Source organism: Leptodactylus fuscus, chromosome 6, assembly GCF_031893055.1.
Source record: "Leptodactylus fuscus isolate aLepFus1 chromosome 6, aLepFus1.hap2, whole genome shotgun sequence".
Lineage (NCBI taxonomy): Eukaryota > Metazoa > Chordata > Amphibia > Anura > Leptodactylidae > Leptodactylus > Leptodactylus fuscus.
Window position 1 is genome coordinate 21,738,341 of NC_134270.1, and position 27,639 is coordinate 21,765,979.

Here is a 27,639-nt window from a genome sequence, read left to right on the forward strand (position 1 = left end):
AACCCTCCAACCTTCTATAGGAATCTTGTAAGACTTCTAGTCCTTATGTTATGTGGCCTCTCTCTGTCGCATCTAGACACCTCCTGATGGGAATTACAACATGCCTGGTCCTTCTTTCTTCATATATCTGCCCCGGCACACATCAGATTGTCAACAGTTATGTCTAATGTGATTGGCGTTGTATATACAGTGGAGCAAAAAAGTATTTAGTCAGTCACCAATAGTGCAAGTTCCACCACTTAAAAAGATGAGAGGCGTCTGTAATTTACATCATAGGTAGACCTCAACTATGAGAGACAAAATGAGAAAACAAATCCAGAAAATCACATTGTCTGATTTTGTAAGAATTTATTTGCAAATTATGGTGGAAAATAAGTATTTGGTCAGTAACAAAATTTCATCTCAATACTTTGTTATATATTCTTTGTTGACAATGACAGAGGTTAAACGTCTTCTGTAAGTCTTCACAAGGTTGGCACACACTGTTGTTGGTATGTTGGCCCATTCCTCCATGCAGATCTCCTCTAGAGCAGTGATGTTTTGGGGCTGTCGCTTGGCAACACGGACTTTCAACTCCCTCCAAAGGTTTTCTATAGGGTTATATTGTACTGTATACACGACATAGTCCAGGGTGAAACGCATTGCCAAGAATGATCCCATTACTGATGCTGTCCATCCTGATGTCACCAGGTGAATATTCACAGCTGAAGATACTTGATGGACAGGGATGTTCTAGTTACTTTCTATGTGTAAGGGGCTTGTGGAATAACTGTCATTTGTCTGATCTTCTGCTGCCGAAAGACTAAATTGCAGGGCAAAGCTATTCACAAAAGAACCCCCTTACAGCTCAGAGAAAAATGGTATGTTCCAGGGAGGTAAAAGGTGTGAATACAGGAAGCTGCAGGCAGAAGGAGACACGTCATGCTAAGAGGACCTGCTGTAGGTTACTGTGCCCACTAAGGACTTTCCTTTGATAAACAAGGGCCCTGAGAGACTTCAGTATTCCTGCCTTGTGTCAGCTTATAAACAGAGGTATGTTGGAGTGTGAGTAGAGTGAGGGGCCATACAGCTCGGTCAAGCTTTAAAACAGCTTTGTGTGCTGGAAGACAAAGCAGGCCCCTGCCTGGAAGATAAAGCAGGCCCCTGCCTGGAAGATTGATACGGTGCACCATGTTACTGACTTACTTTAAGAGAGGCCTCTCCTAGTCAATGCATGCAGGTTCTAACTAAGGACACTACAGGGGTAACTACCACAATCTGTAGTGTGCACTGTCATATTGAAGTTATACGTTTTGCTTAGCTACTGTATACTTATTTCTTACCTTCTCTCCCGTTCTCATTCCCTTCCCCACCTTTCTTTATTAAACTGTTTTATATTGTTCTTCCATTGCTCGGTGCAGTTACTGCGCATATCATCACCTGCTTCCCACTACAAATGTAATCTTCAATCTCTGAAATCGCATTGGCTTTACTGATTTGTTGCCACTGTTCAGGGATTGTTTCATAATACAGATCATACCACTTCTCTATGTCAGACTGAAATCTGCAGGTCACCCATTTCCAGTAAGATAAGGCGGAGTTGTCTGGTTTGATGGACCAGTCACTGTAAGGGGGTCCTGCTTTGGCGTAATTTCTATAGTAAGTTTGAGTAAAATGGCCATTTGCCATAAAAATGGCATAACTACTTACAAGACTTGAGCATATATCTGTTCTAAGATAATGCTTGAACATCCACTGTGTACGTCCTCCAAAGCTAGCAGGACGATGAAATTGGGCCTGGTGCTTTGTGCTGCCCTGACAATCAGTATTGGTACAAACGGCTCCACAGAACGGACATCGTTCCCAACATCCAGGAAGTTTCTCAGTTAGTATTGCAAACATTTTCTTTTTACAGCTGTCCATATCATATGTTGTCAATTCTTCTTTACACATCTCCACCACAGTGTCCATAGACTGGGTCATGGCCTCCTTCAGAAACTCGATTTCTGTTATATTCTGAAACTGATACTTCACACTTTTCAAGTCATCACGTGATAGGCTAAATTTACTTCCAAGCTGTGAACAGAAGTCGTCCAACCACGAATCAAAGATGCCTTTGTTCTCTGTGTTCGTTACAGTTGACTGGTTAATGGCATTTAATACAATAGTCTTATATTCATCCACATTGGTGTGTAGAAAATCGGATAGTCTTCTTGTATCCCTCATATAGTCCTCAATACATTCCTTAATGAAGTCTTTTACTGCTGATTTTGGATCTGTGAAATATTTAAGGTAATTTTCAAAACTTTCCTTCTCGGCCAAGGACTTGAGGAGATAAAGCTCTAGATTGGACCTGTTCCCATTCAGAGCTGGGTAGTTGCATTTCATGTCATTAGACACATCAATGGCAGACTTCTCATATACGGCTTCCTGGAAGGAGACTTTTATCGTGTTGGAGATGATGTCAGCCAATGAAGCCACTTCTAGTTTTGCTTCACAAGAAACTTTAAAACTTGTATAGAATTCTTCCCACTTACTTTCCAGATAAGCTACAGGTTCATTGGCTTTTCTGTAGGCAGCCGAAAGCTTTTCAAACCTGTGAACAGCTTTTTGGCATAAGAAGAGGGACACATAGAGAATGTAGTCTGAGAGGAATTTGAACTTCTTGTCAAACATGGTATTGAGTTTTTGTTTTATTATTTCCAATATTTCATGAAAGTAACTTCTCTGATAATCCAATTTTTTTCGCTCTTTTTCATCAATATACTCATCTATCCGCTGTTTAATAATATTCCCAACATAGCTTATTTGTGCTTTTTTGTTATCTGAAAGAGTCTCACTCATAAAGTAGTACTTAGTTTTATTTGAAACAAAATTAGAAAATTCATCTGTTACATTCTTCCATTTATGAGATTCACGGATTGTGTTGCTTAGGTTGACTTCCTTTTTGAAGTAATCTAAAAGTATTTTATCCAAATCTCCTTGAATATCTGGTGAGTGAGGAGGAGCCACGTCACCGGCTACTTCTACAATCCAGCAATTCCACGATATGTTAAATTTTTTTTCTATGTTTTCATCATTTAAATTTTGTCCTTTCAAGGATAGAGCCAATTCTTTGCTTCTAGCATAAATTTCATCTTCGTATTTTCTTTTCCTGGCATCAATTTTTCTGTTCCTCTCTGTAGACGAGATCAGTTCATTTGCCTTTTCCTTCGCCTCCTGTATAAGTTCATCTTTAAGAACAGCTATTCTGGTTTCTGTATTTTTTCTCCATTGAACCAATATATTTTTCTCTTTAGACTCGTCAAAAAACACTTTGATATCTTCCTGCACTGCGCTGTAGACTTCATTTATCTTTTCATTAATCAATATCACGTCAATGAATTTTATTTTTCCCTTTCGGATTTGGTTATTGATCTCATTCTGAAGCGTCAGCATGTGTTTTCGCAATTCCCATTGCCATTGACTGTACTTCACTTCCAGTTGGTTATAGGCAGCAATCTCAAGAGAGTTCTTAAAGCTGAAAACAAAATTCTCATTGAGCAAAGCTTTCCACAGGTCAGTGACACGTCTGCTAAGGTCTGAGATACTTAAAATACTGTAGTTTGACTTCCCTGAATCAAGTATGACCTTTCTAAGGGTTTGTACATTTTGGCTGTATCTTGTGTTTGGAGGAGCCATTGGGGGGTCACCTTCCCAGAGATGGGCAAAATAATGAATATGAGTGCGAACATCAAATTTGATGACATCATTAAAGCAGGTGGCATCACATTCCTCTTGCTCGGCAGCACACACAGTCATCTCATCTAATTTTTTCTCCAGACATGTCTGCCCTTTCATATTTTTTTCATTGGCTGTGATTTCTCCAACATTTTGGTGGATAAATAGACAACTTGGATTAAGATTCACTTGCTTCATTCGCAGAAAGGCTTGGACAGCTATCTGAAGCATGTCTTGAATTTCAGAAGGATTTTCTCCAAAGATATTGATCAGAGTGAGGTTCCCGAGGCCAATTACAAATGTAGCCAGCTCATTGTCATGGTTAAACCCATTCTTGTTGGATGACTCTACAGATCTTAGTCCTTCTGTATCCACAACTAGGACATAATCATAGTTCAATTTCTTCTGAAGCTCCTCCTCAACCTTCACAAGCTGCATGAAAGCTCCTCGAGTACATCTGCCAGCACTTACTGCAAACTGCAACCCAAACATGGCATTGAGTAAGGTGGATTTCCCAGTGCTTTGTATGCCCAGCACTGACAGGACAAATAACTTTTTATCTCCCAATGTTTCCTTCAGTTCATGAAGAATAGCTGTAATCCATTTTAGAGGGACATGTGCAGCATCACCATCCATCAGTTCTATGGGATATCCCCAAATCATGAGATTGGCACCAATTTTTGGCAAATTGCTAATAACTTGATCTTGAGTGTTTGCTTCTAAAGCTTCATAGATTTGTCCCAGTTCCCGAAGAACATGTTCAAGTCCAAGCATTGAGTCCTTGATCAGATTTGAGAGTTCTTGTAATTTTTTTTCCCTTCTATCTATATTCTTTTTGTTTTTTTCTACTTCTTTTTCTTCTTTTACCTTCAACCACAAAGAATGATATTTTTTATATAGACCTGAAAGATCTTGTAAGGACAATTCATCTAAATACATCTTAAACCACTGAAGAAAATACATGTTTGATCCTTGCTCATTAGAATATAGAATTTGTAAGAAATCTTTCATGAAGATATTGAGAGGAATTGCTCTTTTCAGTTGTTCTCTCCTTAATGCTTCTTTCTTAGTTTCAATGTCACTTCTCTGTTGCTCAATAGTGAGATGAATTTTTCCTCCTAATCGATTCATCTCTTTGTCTTTTCTGCACCACTGTCTCCACAGATCACCTTGTAATGGAAGAAATGTATTTTTCCTATCTGATAGATCTTTTGTTTTTAGTAATTTCAGTAGTGTTTCAGCTTGTTCTTTGCCGACCTTACATTGCACTTTATCCTCGTCAATGGTAAATCCATGACTTCTGGCACAAGTAGCGCACTGGTTTAGGGAATACACTTCTTTCTGAAGCAGTAATAATTCTTGTATTTTTCTCCTTACTTCTTTTATCAGTTCAGCTTCATTTTTGTCTTTTACACCAATTTTTAATTTATGAGGAGTCCTTGAGTCACTTAATTCTTCATCTACCAGTAAAAAGGCACATGGCTTAGCCGATGTTATCAGCTGTTCTATTACACTGGCAGATTTACTATCCTCCAAGTCAGAACCAGTGAGGACTATTACCAGGACTGAAGAAATTTCTTGTATGAACTCCAGCTGTGGACTGTGGTCTCTGGCATCTCCATGAAGATTAAGAAATGCAGTACAATTATCAAATACATCATCTTCTCTTCCACCAGGACAGTACCAGGCAATCTCTGTGACTCCATCCATCAGTAGTGAGTTTTTGGTGCTTCCTTCACAATGTCGATGGTAGAAGATGTCATGTCTATGTTTACTCATCAACCAATTCATTGTCTGGGACTTGGAAAAAGCAGATGGACCAAGACGGATAAAAGACACTATGGGAGCTGCAGTGTCCTTAATAAATGTATCATTCAATTTACTCTTCTTGGTGTCATCTCCATGTTTTGTCTTCCATTGCTTTTTAACATCTTGAAAAGCCCATAGTGGGAATCCAATAGATTTTGTGTTCGGATCAGGTACTAAAATAGGAAGAGCGAACTGGCAGAAGGAGAGTTTATTGTAGATATATTGTCTCATAAAGTCATCAGCACAATGAAAGATTGCCATCTGAACGTCCATAGGATGAATATGTTGAACTTGGTTGACAATGTGTTTTTCAGTAATTTTTTTATTTATACTAAAAAAATTTTGTATGAGATTGCCTGGTGAACCAATTGTGTTGTCATCATTCATGGTTCCTGTATTTGGCTGTGGTTCTTCACCTTTATTCTCACAATGCACATATCTGGCACTATAGTCCATCATTAGCAGTTTTTGCAAGAAATAAATTGGAAGTTTTCCATTCTCTGACGGCTGAGCTCCTGACAACATGGCGCTACTGACGGTGTGAAAATCAGATTTCTTCATTTTCTGTGGATAATACTTTTCAAGGGCCAGGTCCTTCAGCAACATTACAAAGTCTTCTCTGTTGTTACTGATGTCAACAATGTCTAAGATTTCTGTGGATGGTTTTTCTTCCTGGTACAGTTGACTTAACTGTCTTACAAGATCCTGGGCTTGAATATCTTCTTGAACTGCATTTCCATTACTGTAGGCTCTCAGTTTATTTTGTATGACTTCATAATTTCCTGAATTTTGGTTAAGAATGTCTTTAACAGCAGGAAAAAGAGAACTACTTAAGTGTTTTATCATAAAATTGAGGCGCTCTGTTTTCTGCTGTGAAGATATTTCGCTGTACTGACCCATGGATGTGAGACCTGTATACAGGACAAACGCTTGAGCCCATTGACCACTTTGATTTTTCAAGTTTCTATATTCTTTATAGGTTTCATCTAAATGATCTTGCAGAAACTCAATTTCCTTATGTCCTAACACTATTTGGAAGTTGTGATTTTCCACACAATACCCAGAGTTGTTAGCAATGCAGAGAATCAGTAATTCTGTTTCAGTCTGTCCCGTGTTCCTCAGGATTCTTAGAAAGGAATATAATGAGAGGCTTATATTTAACACAGCTCTGATTCTTGTTTTGTGGACTTCTTCTTTGGATGATTTAGGATCCATAGTTACATGTAGGATGATATCTCTAGATTGTTGCAGAACACTGCAAAGCTCGGTAAAATTAGAAATGTCAACAACATCAAGTTTATGATATTCAGAATCATAAATCCATTTCATAAGAAGTCGAGCCTCTGGGAAATCTTCAGTTGAATAAATATGAGGGTCCAGGAGCTCTTGCATTAGGTCTTTTATGATGTCAGTATCATATGAGAAATCAGACTTATATGTTTCTGCAACGTTGACTAAGAAAGTCTGAAGGCTTTTATCTGAAAGACACACATTGACCCAGGTGCTGTCACTTTTTGTGAGTCCATTGATTTTCTTTTTAAAACCAAGCAAATCATTTAAATGTGTCTTAGCATTTTTTGGATCCCAGGATTTTACACCTTTCATGAAGACTTGGGTTTCATCGAAGGCGATGAGGAGCTGCTCACCAACAATCATCTCAGAACTGAGTCCAGTCAGTGATTTGTAGGAATCCATTAGACATGAGCTCAATTTCACAACATCTGCGAATTCATTTTTGTGATTAGACACAATGATTCTCCATATTGGAATCAACTGAAAACCCCGATCGATGACACTCCAGGATTTGTTACTAGTTACAAGTCCAGCTTTCCAATGGGGCAGAGAGTCGGCATCAAGTGGTCCTCCAGTTGTGCTGACAGATATCTCAACTTGTGAGTTAAGTTCAAGTTTTTTAGACCTATCAGCAGAACCGCTGGTGTCAGTGTATGAAGCAGCAATATCACCGGCAGCTTCAGCGTCATAGCCACTCATGATGACATTTAATGCTTTGTGTGTGGATGTCTTTGCTTCATTAATATTGTTCTTATGAACTCTTTCCATAGATGCTTTCATCCAGTATATTCCACCAAAATGTATAGGACCAAGGCTTGCATGGGAGCCAAACCTTTGAAAAAAAGCATTACATTTACTTCTTATAATCTCGATATCTTTGCTTATGCAATTTAACTTTTCAATTTCTTTTAATTCTTTGAGTGCTCCCTCTGAAAGTCTCAGCTGGTTTTGGGTGAAGTAATAAGAAGCCAGAGGGACATAGTTGTACCTGGTGGCACTAATATAAGTATGGTCACTTGAAGAGCTGGTTGAATTTTCAGATATTGAGGATATACCACCATCTATGCCAAGACTTAGATAAAAGTCTTCAATAATGAAAGCAAGTGACATACTGAAGCTTAGACCAAGTTTCTCGATTGTTTTTTTATAATTATATTCTCCTTCTTGAGAGGAAAATTCTTTTTGACTGAAGCATGGACTTTGTTCTGGACTCAGCAGATGAAAGTCTTCTGGAACACAAAGAAGTTGTTCTCGATTCTTAAAATAGTCCTGTATGTTTTTGGTGTAGAATATTCCTTCCAGGGCCAGTCCTGCTGAAGAATTTTTAATGACTTCTTTATCGGTGAAATGATCTGTTTTTGAAGATGCCTCAACCCGGAGAAAATGTTGTTTTTCAAAGTAATCCACCAGCTCTCCTAAGGTTTTATTTGGGGGTACCGAGCTCTCAGTAGGTATCTCCAGAAGTTTCTGCATTTCTTCCACTTTTTGGAAAACATCTTTATCCTGAAGACGTTTGTTTTTAGATCTTAATACTTTTAACTGTTTTAGTATTTTAGATGCTTCTTCATTTCTCTCTTTGAGGACCTGAGCTTGTTTCTCTTGTACTTCAGCGATCTTTGTACCGCTCTCTGGTATTCCAAATAGATTCCATAAAGATTTTTTTTCCCAAGGATACCGGATCTTATTCTCTAAACTTGAGAAGTCCTCGGTCCCGACATATTGTAAGGCCTGGATATTTGTAATTCCTATTTCCTTTAATTCCTTTAGCCAGTACCCAAGCTCCAAGCCATTATCTTCAAGTCTACTCTCGAGCTGTATATCAGCCTGGCATTCTTTCAATTCATTATGCTTTTCAGACATTTCTAAGAAAAAAAAAATGAAGAGGTTATTTTATCATAGTGATAAGCTAAAAAGTGATTTAACATCTTTTTACTCATTATTTTTTAAAGTCAATACATAAGTAGTAATGATGAGGTCCCATAGCAATGTTTTCACTTGGCCTGGCCCCTCTACGGTATAATGCATCCTTTTCTGTCCTCAACACGATATAACACCCCATGTACTTATTCCCCACATGGTATAAGTTACCCTTTATTGACCCCACACAGTATATAGCCCCTATTACAGCCCCTCACACTGGAATTGTCTTTTTTACAGGCCCCCCACATGTTGCCTCCTTTCAGTCCCCTGCACAGTAATTGTCCACTTTATTAGCCCCCCACAGTATACTGCTCCTTTATAGGCCTAAATTCAGAAAAGAGGATGGATGAGACACTTTTTTCTGTCTTGCAGCCATTTGTTGCTGCCTTGCATCTATTGCTGTGTGGACCTATATTCCAGGCTCACAGAACTAACAGGGCTCTAGTTCAAGGCAGGTAGGTAGGCAGGCAGCAGACTGCGGAAAGTACCTAAGGATAGAAGCAATCAGAGGAAAGGGTAGTAAGCTACTACATTTATGTTGATGGTATTTTAGGAATATGTCAATGATTATATTTGTGTATAGCTGTATAGTGGGTCCCAAGAATGAATTTTACTGGTGGGCCCTAGGCACCTGAGCCTAGCACTGCATATAGCCATTGCCTACATGTCCAGAAGTCTCTACAATGAGTGTGTCACTGGAGTTACTATGTGAGTTAGTTTTTTCTGAAAACAGAATGACAGCATTTTACTGTAGTGTGCTGGAAAGTACTTTGTTAGTTCTGTATGTCTTCTCTGATAATAGCGGTGGAGAAGGGGTTAATTATTGCTATACAATCACATCCTGTATAGCTCTCTACATACTTCCGAGATCACCTACTGCCTACAGTGTGTACTGGAGTCCTCTGACTTGGTCACCCCCTCACTAATGCTGGGAGCTGAAGTCAGGGATTTTGTGATCGGGAGAGGGAGGATGAGAAATGTGTGATTCTTGGTAAAATTGGGTCAGTGGACATGTCATCTTTTTTTTAGGTCAAACACTGCTTCAAGGTAATGCTGAGTGAGGCTCTGAAGCCAGGGGCTATATATTTTCAACTGCTGCCAACTTGCCACTGTCAGTACGCCATCCAAAGTCCCACTTTAAAGGACTTCACCTTTATACTTTTAAGAGCGAGTCACTCACCACACAATCTACTGACATCTCCCCTACGCATGTGTTCTCCCTAAAAAAAACCAATGCATTTACACAGCTATACCTTGTAGCCACCACTTCCTCATTGTTTCTCCCACAGTGTAATTCCTGCTTATTGTGGACCCCATAGTGAACATACTGTTCCCGTGTTTGTGCCCCCCCCACAGTATAATGCCCTCTTCATTGTCTTCAGGACTTTCCCCCACCAAAAAAAGAAAAAAAAATAGGCCCCGCCGGCCCCTTACCATCGCAGGTTGGCTCCTGTGCGGGAAGATCGTGGGAACCGACTGTTAGGATGTGGTCCCGCAGGCTTCCCATCCAGCGCATAGCACCACCTGCAGGCCAATCCAAACCTCGCCCTCGGCGTTGTGCAGGGAGGTGTCTGGAGTCTAAGTCCAGCTTTCGGCCCACTGAGCATGCTCAGACATTTTGGAGCCGCTCAGAGGCTGTGCCATTCTTTCCCTACTGAGCATGCTCAGACATTTTGGGGCTGCTCAGAAGCTAAGTCCCATTTTTGCCATACTGAGCATGATCGGTGACGCCATGCCACCACCCCTGTTGGGGGGGGGGACTAGCCTTTAAATAGTGTGAGCCGACGCCCGCCCGGTGCTCACACTTTGACTGAAATACCTTGAGACAGGAGGTTAGGGCCAGGTTCCAGTTAATGGCAGGAGTTGTCTAGGGACCAAGTTAGTATTCCTTGGCTCTGCTTGTGGGAATCAGTTAAGCCTATTCCCTGTCTAATTGCTTTGCAGCTCCTAGCAGGTTAAGGAGTTTTAGTGTGACTGCCCAGGAGTGAAGTTAACCCCTGGCAGTCTTGTTGGTGTAACAGAGTGAAGCATTTGCTAGGGCCTGGTTCCTCTGCTGTAATTAGCAGGTGCATCTTGCAAGGCTTCATTTGGCTTCACTCAAGCTGCTATACACAGGCACGCTTTCCCAGTGAAGTTAACTGGAGAGAGTCTCTTGCAGCCTGTTCACATTGGTGCTGCACAACATCACTACCAGTGCAGTTAACTGGTGGTTAGCTTTTCAGTCACACGGCCGCCCCTTCCCCTGGGGCTTGTGGACCTCACTGCAGTGTTCTGCAGTTTAGCGGTTCTGTTTGTGTTAATTATTATTTTATATATACACACAGAACCGTAACACCGACCTGTTCCTCTAACAGTTGAGAGCCTACTGGCTCCCAGGTTTGTCATTGCATTATAGCGATTGAGGCTGGTCTATGTAGCGAAACTCCTGTAGATTGCTTAACAGTTGTAATGCAGTCGATGGGCCTTGCAAGCAAATTAATGCAGGTTCGGGTTCCCTAGTGGGCCTAATAAAATAGTAAAAATTTCTAAAAAGTTTAAAAAATATATAAAATAAAAGTTCAAATCACCCCCCCATCCCCTAGAGTACATATAAACTTAAAATATTACTGTGAAACACATACTCATTAGGTATCCCTGTATCCAAAAATGCCCAGTCTACAATCTTCTAAAAATATTTTTCACGTAAAGTGAACACCGTAGCGGGAAAAAAATTCAAGAGTGCTGCTGAATTTTTTTTACCAGCCTCCCAGGACATCGTACAATTTGCCCCACAAACATTAAGTCCTCATATGATTTAGGGATAAAAAAAACTGTTGGGGTTTGGAATGCTGGGAGCCAGTGTGGAACCACACTGTTGTGTATCCTGTTCCCCGCCGGCCGCTGTAAGCGCGCACTTCCGGTTTCGCTGGAAGTATCATGGCGCCATGGCAAAGGCCTGGCGCCGGCGGCCGCTCGCTCAGGGGAGAATCAGGCCTTATTAAAGGCCGGAAAAGACGGGGAGATGTGGGGGTAAGTGCCCGGGTTAAGGGCCTCTTGGGGGGGGGGGATGTATATCTTTGCAGACCCCTGATTACAGGGGTAGTTGTCTGGGCAGGTTGCCTCACCAGCTTTGATTGTGGCTCCACCCACTTCCAGCCAGCCAGAATTAAAAGGCTGGCTGGCCTGGTGTCAGGGACCTTCCTGCAGTATCTGCTGAAGGCGAGGGCACCCTGGAGAAGGTACCAGCCTCAGACTACGGTCTGGGAGTCTACTCCCCCGTCTTTCTGGTCCCCAAGGTCACCGGGGGCTGGAGGATGATAATAGATCTGAGCTACCTCAATCGGTTTATCAGGAAGAGGTCATTTTGAATGGAAACCGTGGATAGCGTGGCTGTGTTTCTTCAGCCAGGAGAGGTGATGGTTACCCTCGATTTGAAGGACGCCTATCTATATGTCCCCATTGCTCATTTCCACAGGAAGTTCCTCAGGATTGCCGTCTCTATGGCCGGCCACAGGGAGCACTATCAATTCACAGCTCTGCCATTCGGCATCACATCCGCCCCACTGGTATTCACCAAGGTGATCGCTCCGGTCGCCGCGACCCTCAGACTTCAGGGTCTTTTCATCATTCTTTATCTAGACGACTGGCTACTGAAAGCTCAGTCTCCTGCTGCCCTCCTCCAGCAGCTCAACCTTGCCATCAACTTCCTACAGGAGTTAGGATGGATTATCAATTGGGAGAAGTCCGAAATCGTTCCATCCACCCGAAGAAAATTCCTCGGATTTATAGTGGATTCAGAAGCGATGCAGATCTTCCTCTCCAGTCCAAGGAAGGAAAGAATCCAAGCCAGTGCACGATTCCTATTGCGCACTCGGCAGGTAACCATCCGGACCGCCATGAGAGTCCTGGGCCTGATGTCATCCTCGGCCAGGGCGGTCCCTTGGGCTTTATGGCATTTGCGTCCCCTGCAGATGGAAGTGTTGAGAACCTGGAACAGGTCTCCACGGGGATTTTACAAGAAGATCTGCCTTTCTCCCGCTACCCGTCTTTCCCTCAAATGGTGGATACACCTGAAAGACGGAAGGTCCACGGTCCCGACAGTGTGGACCCTGTTGACAACAGATGCATCCCAGTGGGGATGGGGAGCCTATTGTCAAGACAAAACTGTACAAGGACGATGGAGATGTCCGGAGCTGGGGTCATCCAATCTCAAGGAACTCAGAGCAGTGTACCTGGCCCTAGTACACTTTGCCCCAGAATTGAAAGGCAAGTCTGTCAAAATCCGGTCAGACAATACAACGGTGGTAGTCTATATAAACAAACAAGGGGGCACCAGGTCACCAACCTTGCTGAGAGAGACGAATCTCATATTTGCCTGGGCAGAGAAGAATCTGGTCCAGTTATCCGCTGTTCACATAAAGGGCTCCCTGAACATAGTAGCGGATCAGCTGAGTTGGGGTATTACCATATCAGGAGAATGGTCTCTCAATCCAGATGTATTTCAACAGATCATCCAGAGATGGGGTCTCCCGGAGGTCGATCTTATGGCTACCCGACTCAACGCCAAGGTGGGGACCTTCTGCTCTCTGTACCAGGAGGACAATCCCTTGGCGGTGGATGCCCTGTCCATCCCATGGATGTTCAGGCTGTTTTACATATTCCCTCCAATTCCAATCATACCGAAGGTATTGATAAAAATAAGACAGGACCAAGCCTCGGGAATAGCCATAATCCCATTCTGGCCAAAAAGGGCTTGGTTTTCTCAGCTCATACAAATGAGTCAGGGCATATATTGGAGGCTTCCCCTTCTCCCACACCTGGTAACCCAAGGAGAGCTGAGATGCCAGGATCTGAGGAGACTCAACCTGACAGCCTGGAGGTTGACCAGTCCCTATTGAGGAATAGAGGACTGTCACAAGCCGTCTTGAAGACCCTATCTAGCGCCAGAGCAGATTCGACTAACGGGAACTACCGTTGAATAGGTAACACCTTTAATGCCTGGTGTCTGCTGCATCAAGTGGACTCCACCGATCCCCCTACGGAGGCGATCCTGGACTTCCTTCAAGACGGACTAGACAGAGGTCTTGCTGCGGCCACACTCAAGGTACACGTAGCAGTCCTGTCCGCCTATCTGGGGAGGCGTTTGTCTCAGGATTCCTTAGTGAGCACCTTTATTAAAGGGGCAACTAGGCTGAGACCGGTGGTAAACACCCCTGTTCACCAATGGGACCTTATTCCGATCCTGAACGCCCTATGTGGCCAGCCATTTGAACCTCTGGAAGAAGTCTCCCTCAAGTCGCTAACCGGCAAAATGGCGCTGCTATTGGCAGTCACAACTGCCAAACGCATTATTGAACTACAAGCTTTGTCCGCTGAGGAGCCATATACCACCTTTTTCTCTGACCATGTACAGCTTAGGTTCCTCCCTGTGTTTCGTCCCAAGGTGCCATCTGCTGTAAACAGGAACCAACTGATTTCCCTTCCAGTATTTTTTCCTTTCCCTTCTGCTGAAAAAGAAAGCTGGCACAAGCTGGATGTGGTTAGATACCTGCAGATCTACTTGCAGCGCACTTGCCCCTTAAGGCGGACTGAAAACCTGTTGGTCAGCTACACGGGGAAAAACAAGGGCGCCAAAGCCGCCAAAGCTACAATATCCCGGTGGGTTACGAGACCATTAGAGTCGCCTATACCGCCCAAGGGCTGTCGGCTCCATCTTTCCTTCATGCCCATTCAACCAGAGCAGTGTCCACTTCACGGGCAGAAAGAAGTGCTTTGTCTGTGGACCAAATATGCGCAGCTGCCTCTTCGGCATCTGAATCCACCTTCATTCGGCATTACCGCCTGAAGGACCAAGTGGCAGATTCCACTGCCTTTGCCCAAACCGTTTTAAGTTCGGTCATGGGCTAGTCCCACCCATCTTGGGGACCTGCTTGCTATATCCCCACATTGTGCCGCTGGTATGGACGACAGGGAACAAGTGATTATGAAGATAATCTTGTTTCCCTTAGTCCTAACAGCGGCACAAGATTTCCCACCCTGGGAATCATATCTTATGTATAAAACTGTATATAAATGTTATGGAGGTACTTTTGTATTTACACGCAGAGGGGAGGTTCTTGTGTCCTCTTATAGGGCCTGCCACGCATTTGATTGGCTAGTTAAATATCCGCCTGTCCTACCAGCACACAGGGGCAGAAATACCCCACATTGTGCCGCTGTTAGGACTAAGGGAAACAAGATTATCTTCATAATCACTTGTTATTACCAAGGTGGGAGCCTGGTAGCCAGGCTCTTGTATAGACAAGGAAAAGTTTCCTTATGTTTAGTTAGCTCTCAGCAGAGAAGGTTTTTGTTTTGGTTATTTGTGCCTTTGAAGAGGCAAGTTTATGCAATGCATGTGAATAAAGCCTAAAACTGTGTGCAATTCAGTGTCTGTGTCGTTTCCTGCACTGCTACGAGCATCTACCTGAGCGATTCCCCACACTATATACTTGTTCAATGTAGATATAAATGTCTACCACTTAACCACTGCATCATTATTTGGCAACAGCTGCTCCCAGTCTATGTCCTGAGCAGCAACCCTAAACCTGGGGAAATGGGGTCTCTTAAAGTTTAAGGATTTCTCTAACTTTCAGCCTTTGTTTTTTACAATTTAAGTGATTTATAGGCTTTTTATAGATTATGGTCAATATTACCAAGGTTTTCACTAACTGACATTTCCAATGAGTCTCGTATTTTTAGAGATGATCAGATCCAGGAGAGCGCCCCCTCTAGCTGGATCTTCTACAAACCGGGCTGTAAAATTGCAAGTTGATGAATTTCCTCCCCTTTGCAGACAATGCAGAACCATGACCTTAGCCAATATCCAAATATACTTAGGAGATTATAAGACTCCAAAAAGAAGGATATTTATTGAAAGAGCAAGACAGCATAACCTGTTTTGGGGTTTTCTTACCCCTTTCTCAAGTTCACAATTTACAGGAGCATAAATCAGGCTGCTAATTTACCAGTTTATAGATCTACAATTGGGTGATGTCACTTCCTCTAGGGGAGTTTCTACGATGTAAGGATTAACAATATAGAAATATATAAAAATAAATAAATATATAGACTCATATTAGTAACGGTCCTCTAATGTATATGGATGTTTAAAAAACAAATCTGTACTTACAAGATACATATGGAGTCAGAAATCTTTTTGAATGGCAAGCATTTGCATGCAACGTTCATAAAATTGAACTGCGCTTGCGTGATTGAACATATAAAGATAATACATTTTGTATTGCCAAATCCGAAACAAGCCATACCATAAAGATGAAACATTATTTAATCTGCACAGTGAATGTCATAAATAAAATTAAATTAGTTTTTTCAGGTCATTTACCATATATACGCAAGTATAAGCCGACTTTTTCAGCACAGTTTTTAAGCTGGAAAAGCCCCCCCTCAGCTTATACTCAAGTCAGGCAGCACAGACTGCAAGGACCTTCATAAATTAAGTGAAGGGGGAGTGACCTTCAGTGGTTGCTACAGTAATAATATAGGACACTCCCCCATTCAGGTCCCTGCTCCTGTGTCTGCATCCAGGAGAACTCATACAATAAAGTGAAAGTAAAACACACAGGTACATACTGGGTTACAATTCCTATTAATGTCAGGCATTTGGGTTTATTAATTTAGTTTTAGTAACTCCATGTGCCTCATATTAATAGCAGTTAACCCCATCATATCCCTCAAATTAACCCCTGTTTGCCCCATATAAGGGTTACTAATATGTGAGACATATGGAGGTAATAATAAAGTGCCTTAATAACGTTTAATGTAATAATTATTATCTCCATGTCTCTCACAGAACAGTAACTCAGTAACTCAGATACCAATGTAATTTCATTGGTATCTATTTTAATTTTTGAAATTTTCCAGTATCTGCTGTATTCCCCCCCCCTCCCCCCCAGGCTTATACTCGAGTCAATAAGCTTTCCCAGTTTTTTGCAGTAAAATTAGGGGCCTTGGCTTGTATTCGATGACCTATCCTCTAGGCAGATTATCAAAAAAGAAATCAGTGAGGATCTAACACCCAAGACCTCGCTGATCAGCTGTTTGAAGGGCCAAGGCAGTTCACTTGTCATCTGTTTTATAGCAGCTGTTTTATCACATCTTGGGGCCACTATGAAGCAAGCGGTGTGCATAAGTACTTAAAAGGTCCTGCCGCTCAAATGTACGCCATAGCCCCTTCAAAGAGCTGATTGGTGGTTTCTGGTTACATTCCCACACTGATCTCTCATTGATGGCCTATACAGAGAATAGGCTGTCAATAAAATGAACTGGAATATTCCCTTTAATAAAAACAAAATAAAAATAACATACACTATAGCTTATTTGTGAATGTGGGATACCAAGTGCCGAGTATTACAGAAGATCAAGATGATCTAGTAAAAGAGTGGATTCCAGTTGTATAGATACAGGTAGAGAGCAGATGAAATGACCGTCAACAGAATAGAAACAGAACTGGACTTTACCTTTGGTAGTCTCAGTTTTCTCATCCTCTCTGGCGCATTTCTCTTTTTCCTCATCCTCTACGTGGCATTTCTCGTTTTCCTCATCCTCTACGTGGCACCTCTCTTTTTCCTCATCCTCTACGTGACATTTCTCATTTTCCTCATCCTCTACGTGGCACCTCTCTTTTTCCTCATCCTCTACGTGGCACTTCTCTTTTTCCTCATCCTCTACGTGGCTCATGGTGCTCGGATACCCTCAGGGCCTCCAGAAAAGCTCAATGCTGTAGAAAAGAAATTAAATACTGAGGATGGGAGGAAATGGCAGATATGGCAAATAACAAATGGCAGTGAACAGCCAACTGAAGTAGATATATAAACATATATGAGTTTAACATGATATGATAGATAGATAGATAGATAGATAGATAGATAGATAGATAGATAGATGATAGAAAAATATAGAATAAATCAGGTATGATGAAAGATAGATAGATATTAGACATACACATAAAGACACAAGATGGATAGATAGAGAGATGGAATATCAGATTGCAGTTATGTCAACCAGATACCCTAGATACCTTGCTTCCCCTGCTCTGAGGCTACTCTTTGGTAGTGTACCCTTTATTTAGAAATCATGAACAGCTAGATATACCTCTACCATGTACTTGAAGACATTTTGCTCAGCTGACAGATTTTGAGAGGGGCTTCATCACTGGACTGAGAGAAGCAGGATGGTTCTTTCAACAAACTGCCTGTCATCTAGGCTGTTTTCACCTAGTTGTTAGGAGGTGTGGACAACCTAGACAGACCACTAGTAGAGATTATTGTTTATAGCTCCCACAGTTTCCTTGTCTACCTAGCAGACATAGATGGCACCTAAATTTCACAACCCTCTATCTGAACCATTTCCAGGCACTTACCAGAAGTGAGTTTTGTGTTACGGTGTCCATCACATGTCTTGCCTTTGACAGACAGCCACCTTTGCCTTTGTTTGCAGTGGTGTCATGAACAAGAAACCTGGACTGATGAGGACTGGAACCAAGTTGTCTTTTGTGACAAATACATGTTTTTCCTGGGATCTTATGAGGTATATATTGAAGCTCATTTGCCCTGATGATAAATCTGTAATGGAGCCCCTACTGACATTGTGCTACTTAGAACGGTGGTTTATTTTATGTGCAGAGGGTCTGCTAGGGCCCTCTCAGGATATAGGGCCCAATAGTCACTACTACCTCTGCACCTCCTAAAGCTACATTCCTGGATCTGACTCTGGTCAGGTTGGAGTATGAAGGCCTTGTGGTGATTGCTTCAATCCTGTCTTTGCTGTAGAGTGAGTCACAGCTAGGGTTTCCCAGTAATTTTTCTGCCACATTGCAACACTTCCAACAACCCATCTGGTCGTTGGCTTGCCAATCAAGCATTTATGGGACCAGCTCGCATGCCATTGTTATGGCCTGGTCTTTACAGTCTCAGCCTGTTAGGTTCGGGCGCGGGGTGTCTGGGCGACATTCTGCGCATGAATTGTCTGACGCGCAGGAGAATGTTCACACTAGGCATGTGGTCTCTGCGGTAGCACTCACATGTTGATCATGCAATGAGTTACATCGATGTTCAGTGCTCTAATGTGTCTTTCCTTCTGAAGGAGATAAGTCTTTCTGCAGTGCTGCTGACACATTACAGGTTGTGGGCAGTTCAGAGCACTGCTGTCCAATTCACTTTTTGTTTATTCCTGCTCCTGGTTATATAACTCCACTTTGCATCTTGTCAGTTGCCAGTCTTAAACTTCAGTTGCCTTTGTCTTCCAGATATTTCTCTGCCTGGAATTGCTGCTATCTTCTGAGTTTCAAGATACCTATTGGAAAGTATCTGAGCACTTTTGTTCCAAGCATAGCCTGTTTCAGGCATAGTGAGTAGAGATGAGCGAGTAGTATTCGATCGAGTAGGTATTCGATCGGATACTACGGTATTCGAAATACTCGTACTCGATTGAGTACCACTCGCTATTCGAATGGAAAAGTTCGATGCAGAACCAGCATTGATTGGCCGAATGCTATACAGTCGGCCAATCAACGCTGGTTCTTCTCCTACCTTTAGAAGTCTTCTCCGTGCAGCTTCCCCGCAGCGTCTTCCAGCTCTGAATTCACTCTGCCAGGCATCGGGCCTGGGCAGAGCTGACTGCGCATGCCCGCTTGTAGTGCGGACATGTGCAGTCGGCTCTGCCCAGGCCCGATGCCTGGCAGAGTGAATTCAGAGCCAGAAGACGCCGCGGAGACGCTGCACGGAGAAGACTTCTCGGAGGATCCAGCCCGACCCTCACTCATGGACTTGGTAAGTATAATTTGATCGAATGTTGCCTACCCCTGAAACGAGCATTTTCCCACCCGTAGACTATAATAGGGTTCGATATTCGATTTGAGTAGTCGAATATTGAGGGGCTACTCGAAACGAATCTCGAATCTCGAACATTTTACTGTTCGCTCATCTCTAATAGTAAGCCCTAGTCTTTTACTGCTTGGGAGTTTGGATTTTTAGTAGGGTTTTTTGTGTGATGTTAAGATCTGTTTATCCTGTCCCTTTGCATAGAGTCAGTATTGCTGTGTTTCATGTTTATTCTCTGCTCTATTCTTCATGTGTCCTCATATTTACTGTTAGTCCAGATAGACACTTGTGGCTTTCTCTGTATCTAACATCTCTATAGAACACCGGGTGTAAGGATAACTCACAACGTATACACACAGAAGGTCCTTACTAGAGATGAGCGAACACTAAAATGTTCGAGGTTCGAAATTCGATTCGAACAGCCGCTCACTGTTCGAGTGTTCGAATGGGTTTCGAACCCCATTATAGTCTATGGGGAACATAAACTCGTTAAGGGGGAAACCCAAATTCGTGTCTGGAGGGTCACCAAGTCCACTATGACACCCCAGGAAATGATACCAACACCCTGGAATGACACTGGGACAGCAGGGGAAGCATGTCTGGGGGCATAAAAGTCACTTTATTTCATGGAAATCCCTGTCAGTTTGCGATTTTCGCAAGCTAACTTTTCCCCATAGAAATGCATTGGCCAGTGCTGATTGGCCAGAGTACGGAACTCGACCAATCAGCGCTGGCTCTGCTGGAGGAGGCGGAGTCTAAGATCGCTCCACACCAGTCTCCATTCAGGTCCGACCTTAGACTCCGCCTCCTCCGGCAGAGCCAGCGCTGATTGGCCGAAGGCTGGCCAATGCATTCCTATGCGAATGCAGAGACTTAGCAGTGCTGAGTCAGTTTTGCTCAACTACACATCTGATGCACACTCGGCACTGCTACATCAGATGTAGCAATCTGATGTAGCAGAGCCGAGGGTGCACTAGAACCCCTGTGCAAACTCAGTTCACGCTAATAGAATGCATTGGCCAGCGCTGATTGGCCAATGCATTCTATTAGCCCGATGAAGTAGAGCTGAATGTGTGTGCTAAGCACACACATTCAGCTCTACTTCATCGGGCTAATAGAATGCATTGGCCAGCGCTGATTGGCCAGAGTACGGAACTCGACCAATCTGCGCTGGCTCTTCTGGAGGAGGCGGAGTCTAAGGTCGGACCTGAATGGAGACTGGTGTGGAGCGATCTTAGACTCCGCCTCCTCCAGCAGAGCCAGCGCTGATTGGCCGAATTCCGTACTCTGGCCAATCAGCACTGGCTAATGCATTGTATTGGCGTGATGAAGCAGTGCTGAATGTGTGTGCTTAGCACACACATTCAGCTCTACTTCATCGGGCTAATAGAATGCATTGGCCAATCAGCGCTGGCCAATGCATTCTATTAGCTTGATGAAGCAGAGTGTGCACAAGGGTTCAAGCGCACCCTCGGCTCTGATGTAGCAGAGCCGAGGCTGCACAAGGGTTCAAGCGCACCCTCGGCTCTGATGTAGCAGAGCCGAGGGTGCGCTTGAACCCTTGTGCACCCTCGGCTCTGCTACATCAGAGCCGAGGGTGCGCTTGAACCCTTGTGCAGCCTCGGCTCTGCTACATCAGAGCCGAGGGTGCGCTTGAACCCTTGTGCAGCCTCGGCTCTGCTACATCAGAGCCGAGGGTGCGCTTGAACCCTTGTGCACACTCTGCTTCATCAAGCTAATAGAATGCATTGGCCAGCGCTGATTGGCCAATGCATTCTATTAGCCCGATGAAGTAGAGCTGAATGTGTGTGCTAAGCACACTCATTCAGCACTGCTTCATCACGCCAATACAATGCATTTGCCAGTGCTGATTGGCCAGAGTACGGAATTCGGCCAATCAGCGCTGGCTCTGCTGGAGGAGGCGGAGTCTAAGGTCGGACCTGAATGGAGACTGGTGTGGAGCGATCTTAGACTCCGCCTCCTCCAGCAGAGCCAGCGCTGATTGGTCGAGTTCCGTACTCTGGCCAATCAGCGCTGGCCAATGCATCCCTATGGGAAAAAGTTTATCTCACAAAAATCACAATTACACACCCGATAGAGCCCCAAAAAGTTATTTTTAATAACATTCCCCCCTAAATAAAGGTTATCCCTAGCTATCCCTGCCTGTACAGCTATCCCTGTCTCATAGTCACAAAGTTCACATTCTCATATGACCCGGATTTGAAATCCACTATTCGTCTAAAATGGAGGTCACCTGATTTCGGCAGCCAATGACTTTTTCCAATTTTTTTCAATGCCCCCGGTGTCGTAGTTCCTGTCCCACCTCCCCTGCGCTGTTATTGGTGCAAAAAAGGCGCCAGGGAAGGTGGGAGGGGAATCGAATTTTGGCGCACTTTACCACGCGGTGTTCGATTCGATTCGAACATGGCGAACACCCTGATATCCGATCGAACATGTGTTCGATAGAACACTGTTCGCTCATCTCTACTGGCAACACTACAAATAATACAAATTCAAGTTGGTGCCTTATTCTAAGATATTCAACGCTTCGGTCCCTCAAACTGGAAACAGTGACCTAATGATACAAGCAGCATTATATAGGATGTGCTACACCCAGTGTAATTATCACAATCAAATATAATTATTACAAATATCCAAATATTATGAAGTGCAAAAAGCATCAGTGCATATATGTGTCATATGGAAATCCAATGGGATATATAGCATAGGTAAGAAGTGCAAAAAGCTGTAATAATATTCCTAGAATAATAATGAGAGTATAAACAAACTCATATAGAACGCAGGAGATATTAATACAATGTATTAGTAACAATCCGCTTACTGTAAGGTACTTGATATAAGTTTTGCCAATGAAAAAGCCACATGTAGGGTTTTCAGCATTCACTTACTGCTGCACATGGCAGGACAGTGTTACTATGTAGGGACTGCATTGCAGCTATTGCGTGTGTGTGTCCACACATGTGCAGAACCTCTCTGCGTACATAGTGGTCATATTAGGTGCTGGCAAAATGCCCATAAGTGCACTGCAGATGTCAGACAAAGATCTGAATAGGCACCAAACAACAGTCATATATTTTAAAAAAACTAAACAAGAAACAAAACAATATACATATAATAATAAGTACAAATGATTAAATCAATAAATGATAAATAATAATGAAATAAAATAAATTAAAATAAATAAATAAAAATATATATAATATTGGGGGATATATATTAAGACGACAAAAGTCTATTTTAGAATAATTTTCAATGAGGAACATCAACCTCCTGCGTGGCAATACGTCCCCATTTGTACAATGCTCAACCAGGCTGTATAGTGGGAATGGGGGTCTCAAGCCCCAACCCCTCCATATCAGACATTTTGGCGACAGCTCAATCCAGTGTTAGACTGAGTTATCCTTCTGACCCTCTAGCCTTTGGGATCGAAAACAAATTTTATATTATGGAGAAGCGTCACTATCCCCAAAAATAAAGAAACAAATAAAAATAAATAAAAAGAAAGAAAAACATCTAAATAAAAATAAATTTTTAGATAATAATAATAATAATAATTATTATGCCACAATTCATCAGTTTTAACCCCTTCCCGCCAATGGCACTTTTTGACTTCCTGACCAAGCTCAATTTTTCAAAACTGACATGTGTCACTTTATGTGGCAATAACTTTGGAACGCTTTAACTTACCAAAGTGATTTTAAGATAGTTTTTTCATAACACATTGTACTTCATGTTAGTAGTAAATTTTGGTTGATATGTTTTGTGTTTAATTATGAAAAAATTGGAAATTTGGTGGAAATTTTGAAAAATATGCATTTTATAAAGTTTGAAATGATGTGCATTGCATACAGATAGTCAGACCGCCAAAATTATATCATAAATCTCATGTTCCAGATCTCTGCTTTATGTCGGCATCAAACTTTAGGCGCCCTTTTAATTTTTACGGACATTATAAGATTTACAAGTGAAACAGCAATATTCAAAATTTTCAAGAAATTTCCAAAACCCATTTTTTAAAGGGCCTAATCCAGTTATGAAGGCGTTTTGAAAGACCCTTGTATTAAAGCCCCCCATAAATCACCCCATTTTCAAAACTGCACCCCTTAAATAAGCCAAAACAACATATACCTAGTAGTTTAACCCTATAAGTGCTTAACAGGAATTAATACAAAATGGAGGTGAAATTTTCAAATTTGAATTTATTTTACTAATATTTTCGTTTAGCCCTAGAATTTGCACATTCACAAGGGGTTAAAGGAGAAAACGCATCCCACAATTTGTTAGGCAAATTCTCCCGACTACCATAGTACCCCACTTGTGGGTGTAAACTAATATATAGACGCACAGTGAGACGCAGAAGGGAAGGCACGCCAAAGAGCTTTTAGAGGGCAGATCTGGCTGTGATCAGTTTCAGGAACCATGTCGCATTTACAAAGCCCTTAAGGTGTCAAAACATTGGAAACCTCTAGAAAGTGACCCCATTTTGAAAACCGCACCCCTCAAAGAATTTATCAAGTGATGTAGTGAGCATTAGTAACCCCGAAGTGAATGTGTAAGCTGTGCGGAGTAAATTGGGCACACCAAATCCTATTTTATTTTCCCACTAGCTCCTATGACACGGACGGGGAAGAGGGGCATTCTGGGGGATCAGCGCTGCTGTATTATCTCTCATAAGCTCTAAATATGGGGTGTCCCCTGAAAACGCTCGCACAGCTTATACATTTCCTTCTAGTCGCAGTCACTTATGTCCTAATGATTTGGCGACTTTTGGGGTTTTTGTCTTCACATTGCACAAGCTAGATTTTTATTTTTATTTTCTGGCAATGTGGCCATATGAGGGCTTGGTGTTTGCGGTATTAGATGTGCTTCTCAATGCCACCATTTTGGGCCCTGTAACTTATTGACTACATTTTATTAACTCTTTCTGGGTGGGATGTAAAAGGAAACATCAATTCTGGCATTGCTTTTTAGCATTTATTTTTTTTCCCCGTGCAGCGTACAGCATAAGTAACATGTTACCTTTATTCTGCGGGTCGGTACGGTTACGGTGATATCTCATTTATTTTATTTTTTAATGCTTTGCTATTTGTGCAGAATAAAATTCAATTTAGGGAAAAAAATCATTATTTTTGCATTGCCATCTTCTGAAAGGCATAACATTTTTATTTTTCGCTAGACAGAGCTGGTTGAGGGCTTATTTTTTGCAGGAACACCTCTTCTTTTTATTGGTACCATTTTGGTTTTCTTCTGACCATTTGATTACTTTTTATTGAACATTTTGTAAGGGAAAGGTGGTGAATAATCATTATTTTGTGCGGTTTTCTACGTTTTTTTTTTTACGCCGTTCGCCGTTTGGGTTAAATAATGTTTTAATTTTACTGTTCAGGTTATTACGGACGCGGCGATACCAAATATGTAATGTTTTTTTCTATTTTTCTTTATTTTACATAATAAAACATTTTATATGGGGAAAAAGGGATTTTTGGTTCTTTATTTATTTCTATTGTATTTTAAACTTATTTAAACTTTTTTATTTTTACTTTTTCTAACTTTTTTTTTCTGTCCCCATGGGGGATTGAAGCAGTGATCTGCTGATCACCGCTTCACTACATATACACTGCAATACACGTGTTACACGTGTATTGCATTGTATAGGAAGCTGTCAGCCTGTGTAGACGCACAGGCTGACAGCTTCATTTACGGCAGGATCAACCAGGTACGAGGACGGGGTAAGTGATGGGGCAGACCCGGGGTCACTGATCAGACCCCGGGCTGCCCCCTACGAACACCGGCACCCCCCGAAACCGGCGCGGGGGGTGCCGATCGGCAACATTTTGTAACGAAACCCCAGAGGTGCCGGTGGTCATGTTGATCGCCGGCATCTCAGGGGTTAACACCCGCGATCGGACCCGGTTCCGACCGCGGGTGTTACAGGGCATTGTCAGCCGTGTATTACGGCTGACACCCGCTGTGCATGGTGCGCACACAGTTTCTGTGTGCGCACCATGCATCCGCAGTAATAGTGCGGCGGTTTGCGGGAAGCCCTTCCCTGCAGCGCCGTACTATTACGGCGAATGTCGGGAAGGGGTTAATGTACCTAATAGAATTTTTTTTTTTTTTAAAGGGGTTTTCCCATTTCAGTGTTTCAGCAGTCTTCCTGTTGTCTCTTCTTCTTACTTCCTGTATTCCTCCCCACCCCTCCCCCAGCTTGCTGAATGTCACTATGAGGTATCACAATACTTATGCAAATCAGATAATATGGACATGCTTGTAGAGAAGTGTTATCTGCTTATTTACATATGGAGATAACAAACTCTGCTTTATCAGCAACCTGCAATTAGCTGAACAGATTGTCTTGCCAGCAGAGCAGTGAGTGATGTCACTTGTCCTATCACACAGGTTTACGGTTATGGTAATGCTGTGCAAACAATGGGAGGAATAAGTTCACATACCAGGCAAACAAAGCAGCATTTCTAAAGCAATATAGTTTGGAAAAGTCTTCAATTCACATAAGATACCAGTATAGATAGGATCTTTGAGATGGGACAACCCCTTTAACTATAAATATCACTACATATACCTAAAGATGGAGAGTGAATCACACAAAGGACTAGCTATGTATCATATATCTGTCTATCTATTTCATATCTATCAGGGGTGAACCTACCCCTTTCGCCGCCCGAGGCGAACGACAGAAAGCCGCCCCTCCCCCCTGGGAGGAGGGGGCGGAGTGGAGGGGGCGTGATGGAGTGAAGGGGGCGTGGCAAAGCAAATGGGTGGGGCTTAGCGGCGTTCGCAGGCAGGAAGAGGACCTGCTCTCTGCCTGAGCGTGAGGGGAGGCTGCTGGAGCAGGGCTGCTTCAGCGGCCTCCAAAATCCACCGCTTGGTGCTAAGCCAGTCCAGGACAGCTTGTCCTGGACTGGCTTAGGTAAGCAAAAATGCCGCCCTCCCTGGGGTCCTGACAAAGCGGCGCCTGAAGCAGTCGATTCAGGTTGCCTCATGGGAGGTGCGGCGCTGCTATCTATCTATCTCATATCTATCTATCTATCTATCTATCTATCTATCTATGTGCTTTTCTTCTCATATTTATTAGTTAAATGTCCTGTATTACTAATTCCTTCTCATATTATTTCTATGCATTGTTGTTGCTGCCATCTGCTGGCCAGAATTTGCATGCTGCACGCCCTTGTTCTTGTTAATAAAGTTTTTCTCTCTGGGTGTGGTTTTAGGCAAGCCCTGGTCCATGTCACTCCCTGCAGCCATTTTAGTTCTTCATAGCTGTGTGACAGGACTTGCTTATTTTTGGGCTTGTGAAGGCATCAGTTTTTGACCAGCAGTTAGGCTCAGGAAAGATACCAACAGGATTGCATCACTACCACTACTACCAAGGCTATTACAGTAATGTATTATCGCTTGTCGCTGTTCCTGGGTCAAATAAACCCACGTTGGTTCATCATATCATTGTGTCTACATTTGAATCCATCTATCCTGAGCTCCTGCCGGTCTGGTCTGCTTCTCTGCTTGGATACGAAGGTAGGAAAGTCACACGGCCACTATTAGTTACATCTTCATTTGCCTTCATGTGGGGACAGAACAATCTATCTATCTATCTATCTATCCCATATCTATTTCATAGATAAACTTGCAAACATATCTACATTTCTGATTTGTATCTGTCAAGATGGGGCTGAGTGTACATTAATGAGATGATATATATAAAAGTATCATTCTATAAACTCCTGGGTGCAAATCCAAAATCTAGGCAAAAAGGATTCAAAATACAGAAGAATTAAAAAGGCAGCACTTCAGTATAAAGTGAAAACAAGTAGTGTATGTATTCACCCATTTGTATGCAGATCTTTCTATCCATCTCCTATCTAATCTATCACAGATCTTATATGTGAGAAGAAAATCCTCCTTATAGTACTAGTACATATGATGCCATAGAGATAGAACATTACCTCCCTCCCAGATGCGGCGGTCTCTGTTAGATGTGCAGCGGTCTCTGTTAGATGTGCGATGGTCCCTCTCTTCCACA

At 42.6% G+C, this 27,639-nt stretch overlaps 1 protein-coding gene across 2 annotated transcripts; it reads right to left on the reverse strand.

Moving 5' to 3' along the window:
* Positions 1 to 370: 370 nt before the first annotated feature.
* Positions 371 to 27,639, reverse strand: LOC142210398 (interferon-induced very large GTPase 1-like). Of its 2 annotated transcripts, XM_075279506.1 has the most exons (4): positions 27,563 to 27,639; positions 17,220 to 17,479; positions 1,434 to 8,663; positions 371 to 743 (listed from the first exon to the last, which is right to left on the reverse strand). In XM_075279506.1, coding segments are annotated over exons 2-4 (7,452 nt in total). In that variant the 5' UTR covers positions 17,440 to 17,479; positions 27,563 to 27,639; the 3' UTR covers positions 371 to 741. The 2 variants fall into 2 exon arrangements, with proteins under 2 accessions (XP_075135607.1, XP_075135606.1); XM_075279505.1 differs by having other exon boundaries at positions 371 to 8,663.